This window comes from Myodes glareolus, chromosome 17, assembly GCF_982192425.1.
Source record: "Myodes glareolus chromosome 17, mMyoGla1.1, whole genome shotgun sequence".
NCBI lineage: Eukaryota > Metazoa > Chordata > Mammalia > Rodentia > Cricetidae > Myodes > Myodes glareolus.
The window spans coordinates 48397819-48413398 of record NC_142042.1 but is presented as its reverse complement, the minus strand read 5'-3'; the positions used below and the strand labels follow the sequence as shown (position 1 = coordinate 48413398).

The following is a 15580-nucleotide window of genomic DNA, read 5'->3' as shown; positions in this document are numbered from 1 at the left end:
GTTTACTTCCTTTCCTTCTAAGTCAACAATCCCTAGCATGTCTCAGTTCATCCCAGCCGCATGGGCGAGGGCTGCCTTATAGGACAATATAGCTTTGCACTGCAGGAGGGATCTTTAATCTTTAATACTAGCTGAGGCTCTAGAGTGAACACTGGGCAGGCACCAAGGACATCAGGAAGAAAGTGTCCAGCACATGGTGCCCTAGAGTGTCACAGGGAAACCCATTCGTGGCACAGTGAGAAAATGTAGGCTAAAGGAAAGCCCTGTGTTTACATGTTGGCATCGTATAATCAAGGGCTTAAAGTCTGACTCATTTTAGAGACAAGTGTTCAGTTAATCCTTCAGCTCCTGTGACACAGGGCTATCAGCCTGGCCTCACCCTTCTACAAGACATTTAGTGTGGTTTGAAATCTGAGGCTCTTGTCTTCAAACTGCAGTGAAGAGGGTGGAAGGCACTGCCTTGCAAGTCTGTCCCTCAGCAGGGAATTCTCTGTGAGCTCTCAGATTAAGATCGTTAGGATATGTGTAGGCACCTGCTCCCTAGCAGGCTGGCTCACCGTTGATCTTCAGGTCCCGAAGGTAAAAGCCCAGGCGCCACTCTGGGGTCTATGCTGAGTATTTTCTGTGAACAGAGACCACACTTCTGTTTCCCAGCTACCCAGGTCCAAATAATCACACTGGCATAAATTATAATTTATAAACTCCAAACTATAACACTGTTTGGCCAATGGCTCAGGCATATTTCTAGTTAGCTCTTACATCTTAAATTAACCCATTTCTATTAATCTGTGTATCGCCACAAGGCTGTGGCCTTCCAGTAGTGTCCTGGCATCTTTCTCCTTCGGTGGCTACATGGTGTCTCCCTCAACTCCACCTACTTTCTCTCTGTGTTCAGATTTTCTGTCTGGCTTTACTCTGCTAAGCTATTGGCCAAAACGGCTTTATTCATTAACCAATAAAAGCGACACATATACAGAAGGACATCCCACATCAATATTCCTAGGAGTAGATGATGTGGAATACTAAAGCAGAAACAGATGTCGACATCCAGTGTCAGAGAGCCATCGGCCTCTAGAGAAAAGCTGGGCAGAGGCTGTTCTCCCTTCTGCTGGAAACCAACCGCGTGTGTCACACCAGGCCGGGCTCAGCCTCTTTAGTGCCTTATACTAAACAAAGGGCCCCAGGATGAGAAACATGCCTGCTGGTCTCTGACAACTCCAGGGATGGAGTGCCCAGGCCATCACAGCAGACAGCAGCCTGTTGGTTTGGAAAGACCCTAGTGGTCCCTATACAGCCTCACTTTAAAACAAAGGTTGCCTCTAATCCCAACAGAAGGCAAGATGGCTCGCCATCTGCTAGTCTTATCTCTAGTCTTCTTCTGTCACGAGGAAGAGCAGCTGTAGGAGGTTCTATACTAAAGTCACTTGGAATCAGCTATCCGCACCTGTCTCCACCTCCTTCCCTTAGCCTGGCAGCTGCCTCTCTCTTCTGTAGGTGGGCTGTGTGTTGCGCTGACTTTCTGAACATTCTGTCTGTCCTTTAGGTGAAGAGGATGACTATACCACATGGCTGGCACACTCCACAGACCCTGGAGATTACAAAGATGGCTGCATTTTGGGCTATAAAGAACAGTTCCTCCGGCTACGAAAGTCATCTGTCTGTCAGAATGGGCGAGACTATGTGGCAGCCAAGCAGCCCTCCTTCTGTCCCTGCTCCTTGGAAGACTTCCTCTGGTACCAGCACTCCCCAGATTCCTCTCTCCCCTGTCCCATGTGTGGGAAGGTGAAAACACTACCGACTTTCCTTTCCCCCAGACTGTTGTCCACAAAAGGGAAGCACCAAGAAAGGGAACCGAACATTGCTAACATTTAGACGGGTTATTTTATCATGTTAATCAGTCACTGGACACAGCCTTAGAGATTCTGACCTGGACACAGTGGGAAGGACAGGAATTATATAAGAAGGAAAATGGTCTTGGCAGGTAACTCAGTTGGTATAGTGTTTGCCTGCATGCATGAAGCCCTGAGTTCAATTCCCAGCATCAAATAAACTGTGTTGAGTCATGATAATAATCCCAGCACCTGGGAGGTAGAGGCAGGAGGATCAAAAGTTCAAGGTCTCCCTCAGCTACATAGTGAGTTCGGTAATAACCTGGGATATATAAGAACCCTGTCTCAAAAAAAAAAATTAAGTTTTAAAAAGGAAGAGAGTTTGGGCACAGGGGGTGGGGCAGTATATAGAATTATGAGCCAAACACAACAGGAAAGGTGGTTTGGGACAGGGAGGAGATTGGGCTTTGCAGACAGCCTGCCGGAAGGTGTTAGGCTCTGGATCACCAGATCACCAGGATCTGTAAGACTGATCCTGACACTAGAGGTGATGTCCATCTGTTCATGGTCCCTAGGTGTCACTGAGGTTTAGAGGTCACCATGATGGACTCCCTAGAGTTCAGGACCACAGGGATGAAGAATCCCTTCCTTGCTCTGGTGTTGATGTGAAAGAGGCCAGTGTCACTCAAATGAGGAAAGTTGGGGCAAGTAGGAACTGCTTTGTATCGCAGGTAGTAACTTGCTGCTTGTGGCAGATGCTGACAGGAAGGAAAAGCGGGTCCCAAAGCACTTGGACAAAGAGAGAGGACATGGCCTTGCCTCCCTTGTCGTAGTTCCTTGAGCTACAGTGACATCAAATGCAGATCTGAAGGAGATGCAGGTCCTCCATCTCCATCCCACAGGAAGTGCTCCTCGCTCCACTGGCCTCTGACTTACAGTCAAGCCTGAGGTAGCCCCATAGCTTCCTGCCCTTGACCCCTCCCCTGAGCTGCCACTGTTTCCTAGAGTGCTATGGTCCTGCGGAGCGCTTGGTCCTGGGGAAGATCTGGCCTGGGAACCCCCTTGGCCTTTACTGTCTAAGACAGACAGCACCACTTTGAAGCCCCCGTGTCCCTCAGCAGACTCACACACACAATAGCTGGGAGGTGAAGAGAGGAGATTTCCCCTGTGGTGGAATGGAGGAGAATCGCAGAAGGTCTTGTGGAGGAGGTGCCATTAGTGCCTATGAGGCATTTGCCTCTGTGCATCCAGGAAGGAAGGGAGTGGAGCCTAGAAGCCAGTGGACTGCCGTGAGCATCACCACCCAAGGAAAGCTGTGGGCAGTCAGGGAGGTCATGATACAGAGGGAGACACTTGAGCCCCGAGAGCACCAGGCTGGCCTGATCTACACAGGGTGTCCCAGACCTGCTAGGGCTACGATTTCAAAAGGAAAAGAAAGGAATGATTGAGTCAGAGCCCAGGTGGAGGGCAGTAGCTAACTTTCCCTCTCAGGTGGTGGGAGAAAAGTGCTGCTGTAGACAGATTTGGAAATGCTGAGGGGCGGGAACCGGAGAGAAAATACTGGGTTTGATGACAGTAAGCCTTGTGGGGACTTAGACATATTTCAAGCTTGCAGAAGGCATTAAGGCTAAAATTCGTGAAATTAAAAAAAAAATAAGGGGCTAGAGATGTAGTTTAGTTTAGCAGTAAAATATTTGCCTGGCACGGGTGGGGAGGGTCTGGGTTAAGTCCCAAGCAGTGTGTGTATGTATATGTGCGTGTGTGTGTGTGTGTGTGTGTGTGTGTGTGTGTGTGTGTGTGTGTTTCGGGTGGGGGGGTGTTCAATGATCTAAGAGAGCAAAATAAAGTAATTAAAAGTATTCCTACAAAAACTATGGCTAGAGACTGGGTATATAGTCAGGGTTGGAGCACTTGTCAAGCCCTGAGTTCAATCCCAAGAGAGAGCTTTGGGGAAGGGAAATGGGGAGAGATAAGGAAATGATTTCTAGGGAACCATATGTAGGCTGAGGAGAAGGCCCTAGTGAGTGGTGGAGAGATTGACTTCCTTTTTCATATTCTCTGTGATGCAAGGGTGGGTGGGAAAAGCAGGACCAAAGCACGAATGCTATGTAGAGGATCAGCCATGGAGAAAACAGCAGGGTGGACGAGAGGTACTACAAGGAGATGGGTGGAATGGAGGGGGAGACTGGGGGGATGAGCAGAATGGAGGGGGAGGCTGGGGAGATGAGCAGAATGGAGGGGGAAGACTGGGGAGATGAGCAGAATGGAGGGGGAACACTGGGGAGATGAGCAGAATGGAGGGGGAGACTGGGGAGATGAGCAGAATGGAGGGGGAACACTGGGGAGATGAGCAGAATGGAGGGGGAGGCTGGGGAGATGAGCAGAATGGAGGGGGAAGACTGGGGAGATGAGCAGAATGGAGGGGGAAGACTGGGGAGATGAGCAGAATGGAGGGGGAAGACTGGGGAGACGGACCAGTGGCTTGAGAGCTTTCCTGAATAGGCATGAGACTATGAATTCTGACCCTCAGCTTGCACACAAGAGCAAGACCTGGTGACACACGTCTGTAACCTCAGTGGTAGACGTGGGGGAGAGACAGGCAAATCCCGAGTCCCCCAGTCAGTTGGTGAGCTCCACGTTCAGTGAGAGACCCTGGCTCCAAAAATAAGGAAATGGGGGGGGCGTATAAAGGACACCTGACATTGACTTCTGCATGGGTGTGGACATATGTACATGTATACATGCTAAGTGCGTGCACATGTACACAGAGGGGTGGAGGGCAGGAAGGAGCGTTCATATTGGAGCCTAGGGCTATCTAGAAAGCTGAGATGGACAGGAGAGAAAATATAAGAACATGTATTCCCAAGAGCAACAGTTAATGAGTGACATGTGGAGGTGAAGACAAGAATTGTCTGAATTTAGATCCATTGCTTATGCTGCTGAGGCCCCTTTGTTGTTAGGGACCCTGCCCTGCTGTAAGCCACAGTCTGGCCCTTCCCCGAGCCTGGGTTGCTGTAGGTCCCCTACCCCAGAGATCTTGTCTATTTGCAAGTTTGCGGGGCCTAGTCCATCTTTCCTCATCAGTAAGCCTTCTCTGTGGCTGTTCCTAAGGGACCGGTTTCTTTCCATGACTTTGGTGAATGCCCAGGGTAACTGACTTACTAAGGGAAAAGCTGTCCAAGGAAAGCCCTGGTCAGGCTCCACTGTCCCGGGCCTGTGGATGAAGCTACATTCGGGATAGAAACGTGAGGAAGAGCAAGTTGGTCCCTGTGACCAAAATGTGACAGAAGAGGAAGAAGCCAGGGCCCCCAGGGACCTGCAGCCTCTCCACTAAGCCCCTAGAAAGACTCTGCTACCTCTCAGTAGCACCTCACGGGGGACCAAGTCTTTCATGCAGTCCTCTGGGGAGGCACTGGAGATCCACGCTCAGGAGCATACCTGCGAAGATACCACCATCTTAGCAACTGTTCACACCTTACCACCACCTTAGCAACTGTTCACACCTTACCACCACCTTAGCAACTGTTCACACCTTACCACCACCTTAGCAACTGTTCAGCCTCAATTGGAGCGTCAGTGACAGGAGTGTCAACCCTCTCTTGACTAGTGGCAATGTGCTGGCTTGCAGGCACCCTCAAAAGTGTCCTTGTTGTTGATTCTTGCAGTGACTTTGGCTACTTCCGTCCAGAAAATGCCTCGGAGTGTGTCGAGCAGCCGGAACTGAAGGGGCACGAGTTAGAATTCTGTCTGTATGGCAAAGAGGAGCACCTGACGACAAATGGGTAAGAGGGCCCCTCCTTGGCAAGGGCCTCATTGCTCTGGCCAGAGCAGCTTATAGCCATGTAGTTCCAAATGAGCAGTATTCCAGAACATTCATGAAAGCACCATCTAGGAGAGCTTCTGTGATGATAAAATGGTGTGTCGTCTGCCATGTCCAGATGGCAGCCATCGACCTCCTGGGGCTCTTGACTCCAGCACAGCTGAGGAACTGCGTTTTCCGTTTTAGTTAATTTCACAGGAGAAGGCGCTGCTCAAAGGGGGCCCAGAAGCTCTCTCTCTTGGCTGATGGACACCCCTCTCCCATTCTTGTGCTATTCTTAATAAGCTCTCGGGATCTGAGTTCTGGGTGCAATGGAAAGGGACAGACATGTGCCGGACAGCAAGACACAGAAATGCTGAGCCTGTGCCAGCCCTGAAACGACACAAAATACCCCACAGACAGCGTCCCTCCCCACCCGCTGCCCTGGACCCATGCCTGTTCTGCCTGCCTCATAGAATTTCAGCCAACAAAACAATTCATTTGCCAAACAGGACTTCCTGAGGAGGTAGCCAAGCTTATAGAAACCCGAGAACACACTTTAAGTCCCCAGTCCTAAGGATGGGGTTTAGCGATACTTGTGGGATAAAGAACAGGATGAAAGTTGATGGGGCGGTGCTTGTGTGTAACCCCAGCACGCAGGCCACCAGGGCAGGAGGGTCAGCCTAAGTTCACCACCAGTCCTCATCACACGGCTCCTTCGAGGCTGGCCAGAAGTCTGGAGAAAAGACGGCGTGAATAAATGTGAAGAGAGGCGAGACGGTCGGTGCCCTGCACATGCGTGGCTTCCCCTCATAGCTCCTCTCAGAACAGGACATGCTCAGAAGCAGTGTTCCCGTAGTTTGAAGTTGCAGGTTTGGGGTCCTTTAATGCCTAAGGTCACCCATCGAATTGTGGTAGATCATTCAGAAGGTCACTTGCAAAGTCACTTGAGTTGTGTTTTCAACAGAAGTGGCCTTTTAAGTCCATGAAAATTGTGCACCCCTTTAATTCCAGCACTTGCAAGGCAGAGGTGGGTCAATCTCTGTGGGTTCAAGGCCAGGCTAGTCTACCTAGTGTATTCCAGGACAGCCAGAGCTACTAGTGTGAGACCCTGCCTTAAAACAAAGCAAAACAACAGGCCCTGAAAATGAACACAGGCAGCCATGATTGTCACAACCCACACATCAGAGATACTACAACTCAGCTGGTGAGGAACAGCTGTATGGCCCCCGAGACTGGTGCTTTTTTTGTTTTGTTTTGTTTTGTTTTGTTTTGTTTTGTTTTTTGGCTTTTCACACAGGTTTTCTCCGTAGCTTTGGAGCCTGTCCTGGAACTAGCTCTTGTAGACCAGGCTGGCCTTGAATTCACAAAGACTGCCTGCCCCTGCCTCCCGAGTGCTGGGATTAAAGGCATGCGCCATCACTGCCTGGCACTGGTGCTTTTTAAATTCAGTTCAAAAACAAGTGAAGCTAGAGGGTTTGTAAGAGTTTCTGTTTCCCAGAGATGAGAACTTTCTGCCATTTTCAACTCTTGTTTTCTGGAAAGAGGCAAGAACCCAGGAATATATTCTTATGTTTTAAAAAAAAAAAAAATTTCTTCCCTTCCTCCCTTTTTTGTCTGAGACTTTTGAGTATGGTATGTGTGGTTGTATATGTGTGTGGTGTATGTGTGTGTGTGTGTGTGTGGTCTGTGGGTAGCTGTGTTCTGTGGGCATGTATGTGGTGTGTGTGAAGTGTGTGGTGTGTATTTATGTGTGGTGTATGTGATGTTGTGTGTGTGTGCTGTTGTGTATGTGTGTGTGGTATGTGTGTAATGTGTGTGATGTTGTGATGTGTGTAATATGTGTGTGATGTGTGTGGTGTTGTGTATGTGTGATGTGTGTGTGGTGTTTATTGTGTGATGCATCTTGCACATCATCTAATACAAACATCATGTCTTGGAGCAGCCATTTGGCTTCTCCACTGCTCAGTAGAGACCCTCTTCTCTGACAGGCGTCACTGTTGGCAGCCGGCTGACCCTTGTATTAGTACTGTGCTTCCCGGTTGTCAAGCCCACCCCCATCGCTGTCGCCATCACTGACGACATTTTGGGAAACTTTCACAAACTTGTTTCTTCAAGGCTCCATATATCCCACGGCCTGCCAGACAGAATGCCCACAGCTCCTGCAAAGCAGTGGTCAGGTGCTCCCCAGCCAGAGGCCCTGACTGCTGACTCTATGCCTTCCCCCAGAAAACAACAGCCCTGCCAGCCACGGTGAACGATCTCCTGTCTTTCAGGTACCGGAAAATCCCAGGAGACAGATGCCAAGGGGGGATGAATCCAGCCCGGGAAGTAAAAGACTTGAAAAAGAAATGCACGAGCAATTTCTTGAACCCCAAGAAGCAGGTATGTTAAAAACAGGTCTAGTTTCCGGGTACAGGTGGGAGTTCACGTTCTGCCAGGAAAAAACAGTTACACTTTGGCACCAGCATGGAGTTGTCCGCAATGCTTCTGCAGAACGTTCACAGGAAACTGTCAGGGCAAAGGACCCATCACGTACCCCAGTGACAAGGTCATCCCGCTAAGAGCTGGTGTGTGCTTGGGGAAAATGGTATTGTGTAAAGTTAGGAAGGTCTCAAAAGCATGGGGTTGTAGAGTTTCTGAGGCCCAGAGTTCTTCAGAAAAAAAAAAATATTTAAGTCATGTTCAGTGGGTGGAGGATACACATATTGAACTATCACATAGCTCGTTTGAGGTCATCCTGGGCTGCATGAGACACTCTCTCCAAAACAAATGGTACTAGAGATGGCCTGGCAGTCAGCAATACTCTGGCAGGCTCTGGCAGAGGACCCCAGATTGCTCTCCAGTGCCCATGTCAGGCAGCTCACAACTGCCTGTAACTCCAGCTCCAAGGGATCCGACACCCTCTTCTGGATCCTGTAGGTACTGTACTCACACATGGCTATACATACACCCTCATACACACACATACAACTTACAAATAAAACAAAGCTGGGCAGTGGTGATGCAGGCCTTTAATTCCAGTGCTTGGGAGACAGAGGCAGGTTTATCTCTGAGTTCAAGGCCAACCTGGTCTAGAGAGAGTTCCAGAATGGCTAAGACTACACAGAGAAACCCTGTCTCGGGAAAAAAAGAAAGAAAGAAAGAAACTAAACTAAACTAAAATAAAATAAAAACAAGCCTCCGGGGAATAAATATAAAAGAAAATACCATAAAGGGCCATGGACTGGAGATTTGCACACACATGGAGCCCTGCACAGGAGGGAGGGTTGCTGAGCTAAGCCCTGCATGTGTGTCAAGTGAAAAGCTAAGTGCAGTCAGGTGTGCACCACTTCACAGCAGGTCCTAGGAAGCGTGGTGCTGCTGTGTCAGTGGAGCCCTGGAGATGGGGTCACCAGGGAGGGCCTCCTGGTGAAGCAGCGGCACAGTGACGGAGATGAGCTGAGGATCCATCTCCCTAATCTGACCTGACAACCGCAGCCCCTCCTCCCTGCTGTTCTAAGGGATGAGACCCTGACAAGGGTGGGACTTGAAGGCAATGAGGGAAGAGTGTGTGGGTGTGTGTATTTGTAGGGGGCAAGTTCCTCCTTCTCTGCACCCCTGCCCTGGACTGCTGGTGGCTGTCCTCAGAGTGTTTGTGTGTGTGATTGCACAGGACTCCCGCCCACAGGGACACAGCTTGTCCCAGAATCCAGCTCCGCCTCCTCTTGGATACACTGAAAACACACACTTCATATCTCCTACCCAGAAGCAGGTAGGTTACACGCAAACAATGATATGATAAGGCTTATTTGTAAAAACACGCCAGAAGTTAAGTAATAACAGAAATCTTAATGTCATATAGTGGCCTTACTGGAATAGTAGTGACACACGGCTTCAAAGACGCTAGCTTCTTATAGACTCATTCAGCCTCTATGCTCAGTCTCACTTCCAGCTCCACCCTTAAGCTCCAGGAGTTGTAAACAAGGGGCAAGGAATAGTCACCGTGACCATAGTGATCTTCTAGGCGTGTCCACCCCATGACCCCAGGGCAATGTGCAGCCAAGAACAGCTGTGAAGGTGACCCAGCACACAAAATTGTACACTTGTTTAAAATGTGAATTCTTTATGCAGTGGGGGTGGGGAGCTTAACTGAACAGTTCTCAAGCATGAAGTTTATAGAGGACAGCATCACATTGCAATGTCAGGTTAGACGTGCCTGATACCTGATTTGAGGCAGTTGTCAAGGCGTCCACGGTAACTTTGACATTGAGGACTCTGCACTACAGCGTCTAGACATTCGGAGTTCAGATTCCCTGTGCTGGTGTGCTAGCCTCCTGGTCACACTGAGATGGTTCATCTGGGGGGTGGAGAAGTGCCCGAACTCAGTGCCTTGGACTGTGGGTCACTCAAAGAAATGAGCAGCCTCTTTGAAGCCCTAGACCATGCATGCCTGACTGCACCTCTGTTTGTGTTTTAATTTATCAAGAATTCCAAGTCGAATTCTGTTCCTATTATCCTGGCCATCGTGGGACTGATGCTGGTCACAGTTGTAGCAGGAGTGCTCATTGTGAAGAAATATGTTTGTGGCGGAAGGTAAGAAGAAGGGAAGTGGAGGCTGGAGAGATGGCTCAGCGGTTAAGAGCATTGCCTGCTCTTCCAAAGGTCCTGAGTTCAATTCCAGGCAACCACATGGTGGCTCACAACCATCTGCAATGAGGTCTGGTGCCCTCTTCTGATCTGCAGACAGAATATTGTATACATAATAAGTAAATAAATAAATATTTAAAAAAAAAAAGAAGGGAAGTGGATCAGAGGTCCTGAATCCAAGGCAAAAACGCTACTGTGGCCCACGTAATCCCTTTCTCTTGACTGAAAGCTAGGTGGAGTAATAGCCCTCGAGATTTGTGTCTTATTATATCTGCACGCTACACGGCCATGAGTGTTGAAATCAGTGGAAACCCCATGCTATAAGAAATGCTCCCCACTCAGCTCAGGAAACTAACGGCGGTGTCCTCCCCAGGTTCCTGGTCCACCGGTACTCTGTGCTGCAGCAGCATGCTGAGGCTGACGGGGTGGATGCTTTGGACACAGCCTCCCACGCTAAAAGCGGTTATCATGATGATTCAGATGAGGTGAGACGCCTTCTTCTTGAGAAATTATCCTAAAATTTCAGTCTTAAAAATTATTTTGCAGTCAGGCATTGGTGGTGCACATCTTTAATCCAGGCACTCAGGAGGCAGAGGCAGACGGGTATCTGTGAGTTTAGATCAGCCTGGTCTACAGAGCAAGTTCCAGGACATTCAGGGGTACACAGAGAAACCCTGTCTCAAAAAACAAAATAAAACAAAACAAAAAATTTATTTTTCTACTTGTGATCAAGACAATCTCTGGAAAGATGACTTAGAGGCTAAGAGCACTGGTTACTCTGGCAGACAGCGCAGGTTCCGTTCTCTGCAAATGGTGGCTCACAACTGTCTCTAACTCTAGTCCCAGGGGTCCAGGGCCTTCTTCTGACCTCCAAAGGTGCCCAGTGTGCTCACGGTACACAGACATACATTCAGGCAAGACACCCATACATGTAAGATGAAAATAAATAATAAATCTATTTTAAGTTTTTAAAGATACAGTTGGGACCAAGTTATGCATAAGCTAGAAGCAGCGCTAACCGGCTACAAAATCTGACCAGCCAAGAAAGTAGGCGATTGCTTTCAAAATAGCTTTCTTTGTCAGTCAGCGACGCGTGTCTTTCTTTTCAGGACCTTCTGGAATAGAATAGCTCTTCAGAGAAGCTGGGACCGAGCGTGGGCGGAGCCCCAGTACCTCCTACAGACTTGGGGAAATAAATTTCCCAGTGCGCCGGACCCAGCTCTGTTTCTGCTGCTTCATCCAAGCCCAAAGGACCTACACTAAAGAACGCAGGGTGGGGGTGGGGAACCCTGGCCGATCTCACAGTTGGCTCTGAGAAGAGGGGGGAAATTTTAAATTCTTTTAACTTTTTGTTTCAAGTTCTGTCTTTTGTAAACGTGTGGGCTTTTAGGTTCCTGTTGGTTTGTTTGTGTGTCAAGGGAAATGAAATAGGATTCAAAGGGATTGTTTCGCTGACCCCACTCTTGTGTGTTCCGGGTGGTGCCTACCCCAGGGCATCTGCCAACTCCACTGTCAGCTCAACTCTCACATCGTACCTGGTGCCGTCCCTGGGCTCTGCTGGCCATGGGAAGCAGCCTCGGAGAAGGAAACAGGGTGCAGTGACTGGCACTGGCTGGTCGGCTCTTCCCCATCTGTGGACAGCCCTGCTCAGAGAACATTGCACCCCAGCCCTGCTGTCTTCCAGGCCCCACCCCCAACCGTGACTATAGACTGTGGTGATTTTTCTGTTCCCATTTAATTAGGCAATACTCTTGTTAATTGCCCTTTGGCAACTAACTTAACCACGTGCTTCCAAGACATTAAATCAGGAAAACTTACAGGGCCATATTTTTAACTTGTGTCAAGGAGGAGGGAGCAACAGAGAGTCGACTAGACCTAACTCCTATTAAAGACAAAACTCTGGCTGCTCTGGGCTCTTTGAAGCTGTGCTTTGTGTGGCCAGTGGGCCTCTCAAGGACAGGATGCTGGCTTGGCCTGGAAGCCTGCCCAGGCTCCGCCATGCCTTTCCTAGAGCGCATTGTTGAGCGCACAATGCAGTCCCAGGACCGACAGTCACAGCCTTCCATTTTCCTAGCACCCACTGCAGAGGCTCAAGTGTTGAACAACCATGGCTGCTTGTTCCTTCCTCCTCCATTGCTACTGTCCATAAAACCAGGACTAGGGATGTTTCCAGATTGATGGACATTTTAAAAATCATAGTTATATGACCAGACCACCCTTCTCAACCTTCCCATGTTTTCACTGATGATTTGCTGGGCAGAATCTTTTGGCTTACCCCACTGAAGGTGTGCTTCTAGGTGATGCCATGTGTGGCACATCACTTTCATGTTTTAAGATGTTTTCTATCTGATATTTTTCCAAATTAAATGTTATAGGATATGATGGGTGGATTTGGGGTGACCAGCTGGTATTGGAGAGCTGTAACGATTCCCTTTTAGTATGGCCTGAATACCAGCCACACAGGGCAATGGTGTGGTGGGGCTTTGGTTCCTTATCCCTGCTTCTCTCAGCGCGGTTCTTCCCGGTCGTTACAACCAGGACACTCCTGAGTAGATGCCATTTTGCTGCTACTTCATTTTGTAGCTAGAAAGTCAGTAAAAAGTAAATGTGCCAAACTTTTGTCAGAATGCTTGAGCAGATGGCTAACTCCTCCCCAGAATGAACAGCAGCAGGAGAGAGGGAGGAAGTGGATGGAGAGTCCTGGAGACGCTGCGTGTTGCAGCTAATGAGTCAGGGCAACTTCTGCTAGAAAATGAAGTTAGGACCATTTCCGTGAGGAGAATTCATCTTTGTTAGAGCCAGAATGTATGATTTTTGTATGATTCTAAAATTTATAATAATTCCAAAGATATACGAGCTCATAATTTATCAAAGCTTCTGTCCATCCTCACCTCCTGCCAAAGGGGAAAGGCCCTCTCCTGCCACGTGCTATCCTCCAGCACATCCCGGGGCTGATGTGGGTAGATAAGGCAGTGTGTGGCGGTGGTCACTCACTTTCTGATGGAGCTGACACTGGTCTCTAACCCTCCGAGGTTTCTGTAGAGCCCGTCAGCGCTCTGCTTGCTTTCCTTACATCCTCTCATAAGCTGCTCACTATTCTTGCCATAGAGCTCAGCAGCCAAAATTGAGTCAGTCACCCCGGTCTTCAGGACTCTGAGCCTGGAAGGTGCTCAGTATCTGGAGGGGAGCTTCCTAGCGGTGTGACTTGCTGGGGTTGAGGACAGGTCAGTGGCGTTTCTTCGGAGCATTGTTTTCTCTTTAGAAAACAAAACTTTATCCCCCTGCTTCATGACTGAAATAAAAAGCTACGGCAATCCGAGTGTCCCCTCTGCCCTGGCGGTGGTCACTGTTTGGAGCACAGGAAGTGAGTCTCTCCCCTAGCTAGCTGGCTCTCTGGGCTTGGGGGTTGCCCCTAAGGTAGCTCTCAGCATCAGTCACATTCACAAATATGCAACCCCAGCCAGAGGTTTAAGATTTTTAAGTTCTTTATGTCTTAAAAAAAAAAAAATCCAGTTTGGTTTGTCCTGCTCAGCCCTGGCACCGTCACTGGAGAGCATCCCAGCACTCTCGGCCTTGTGGGGCAGAGGATCGAGTCTAGACTTGAGCGATAGGATTTATGCTGTTAGATAGCTCAGACAGATCAGACTGTCCCTGGTGGCCTGAGTTTTAAATCCAAAGCGTGCTTTCTGCTGAGACCTCAGGACCTTGGGTTTTTCCTGAGACCTGAGGCCAGGGCTGGATGTGCCAACGCTGTGAATTAAATGGGGCACTGGTCCCAGCAGCAGAGACCTTCAGAGAGCGCTGTCAGCTCCACAGGGGGCCCAGAAGCTTTGTCAGCCTTAACTGTCTCTGACTCGGCATTCCGGTGTGCAGACCCAGCTCTTGGGCTTCCCTCTAGTCGTCCCCCCCACCCCGCCTGCCAGCACTAGCTTTTCCTCTCTGGCAGTGTAGCATTGTGGACCGCCTTCAGCTCCTTTGCTGGTCAGGCCTAGAAGCCCTGGCTGGGCACACTGTACTGAACCATCATGGGGATGCTAGGATGCAGAGAGGGGCACAGCACATTCCAGCAAGCCCCACAGTGAGAGGCCTGGTATGACGTTACTCATTTTATTGCCCTGCAAGTAAACCATATGGGTAGAGCCTTCCTTTGCTCCAGCGCTCTGAAGAACCCCACCCCTCTGCACACTGGCAAAGGGTTCATCCATGTGTTGGCATAGCCCTCCCAGCTCAGTCAGGATGCACAAAGATTGCTAAAATAGGATGGGACGCAGCATATCAATCTTTTATCACTTTCCTACCAGAGGGAAAGGGATGTGAACTTAAATGTGTTTTGGAACAAAACCAAAGTTTAAGATTTGCCATATGATGTACTGACAGGGAAGCCCAGGGTTGGCAAGCAGGTACCAGACTTTGTGTCCTGTTGGCCAGTGCTTTGTCAGGTATGGGTTGCTGTGGAGTCGCAGAAACCACGGGCGCAGCTTGTCTCCTGGTTCCATGCATTATAACAGTAAGAATCGGAGCACTAACTTGAAATTGTCTTCAAGGACTTGCGTGCACTTTTTCACACCGGTACATTCTTCTGTATCTGTTTATATGGGATAACACAAGCTAATCTGTACCTTTATATATATGTGTGTGTACATATATACATGTATAAACTGTATAGTGTACATGTTAATGATTTATCGGTATGGCCCGGATTTTTAGTGCCCTTCTCATCCTCCGCATGCCCTCAGCTGTGGTCTGGTGACTTCCTGTCCCCTGGCGGTTCTGCCACTTCCTGGTGTTCTGAGGCTCCAGGGAGGAGGCCTGGGGCTGCATTCTCTTTCTCCTCATGCACAGAAATGCTCAGGGTCCCCACGTGCCTGTCCTTCCCCTCTTGTCCTTTGTTCCTTTCTGAGCATGCGGCCCCGCCCCGGCTGTGAGGGGCAGCTGCCTCCCTGGAACAGCATTAAACAGGGTCGTGACCACCACTGCATGTACACTGAGAACTCCAGATGTCTGCCCACCTGGGACAGAACACTGCATGTGAGGTGGGGTTATCAAGTTTCAAAGACCTGTGTCACTTACACAGCAAAGCCAGACCCCATAACGAAATCCCACAAAATGGAAATAAAACGCAAAACTTCTTTAGCATTGTGTAAATAAATCTGGATGTGTTTAACTTTGTACTGGTAATTTTCTGTATATTTGCAGTATTTGGGTTAGAAATAAAACAGCCTGGACTTTGGTTCCTAACCTACCAAGATGAGTAAGCTCCAGTTTATTAGAGTTTTAGCTTTCTGCCTTCAGAAATCAAAACTCTGGCAGCCAGAAAAGCATC

The 15580-nt window shown here is 49.1% G+C and overlaps 1 protein-coding gene across 4 annotated transcripts in view; it reads left to right on the top strand.

Moving 5' to 3' along the window:
• The window catches only part of Sort1 (sortilin 1), an 83195-nt gene extending 67769 nt beyond the window's left edge, over positions 1-15426 (top strand). For 2 of the 4 annotated variants that reach the window (XM_085677825.2, XM_085677824.2), the window contains exons 15-21: positions 1544-1733; positions 5495-5611; positions 7905-8013; positions 9284-9382; positions 10097-10203; positions 10631-10742; positions 11367-15426. In XM_085677825.2, coding sequence (XP_085533951.2) covers positions 1544-1733; positions 5495-5611; positions 7905-8013; positions 9284-9382; positions 10097-10203; positions 10631-10742; positions 11367-11381 — 749 coding nt within the window. In that variant the 3' untranslated portion in view covers positions 11382-15426. The remainder of the gene's footprint in view (positions 1-1543; positions 1734-5494; positions 5612-7904; positions 8014-9283; positions 9383-10096; positions 10204-10630; positions 10743-11366) is intronic. The other 2 variants (XM_085677827.2, XM_085677826.2) reach the window with 1 other exon arrangement.
• Positions 15427-15580: the final 154 nt, after the last annotated feature.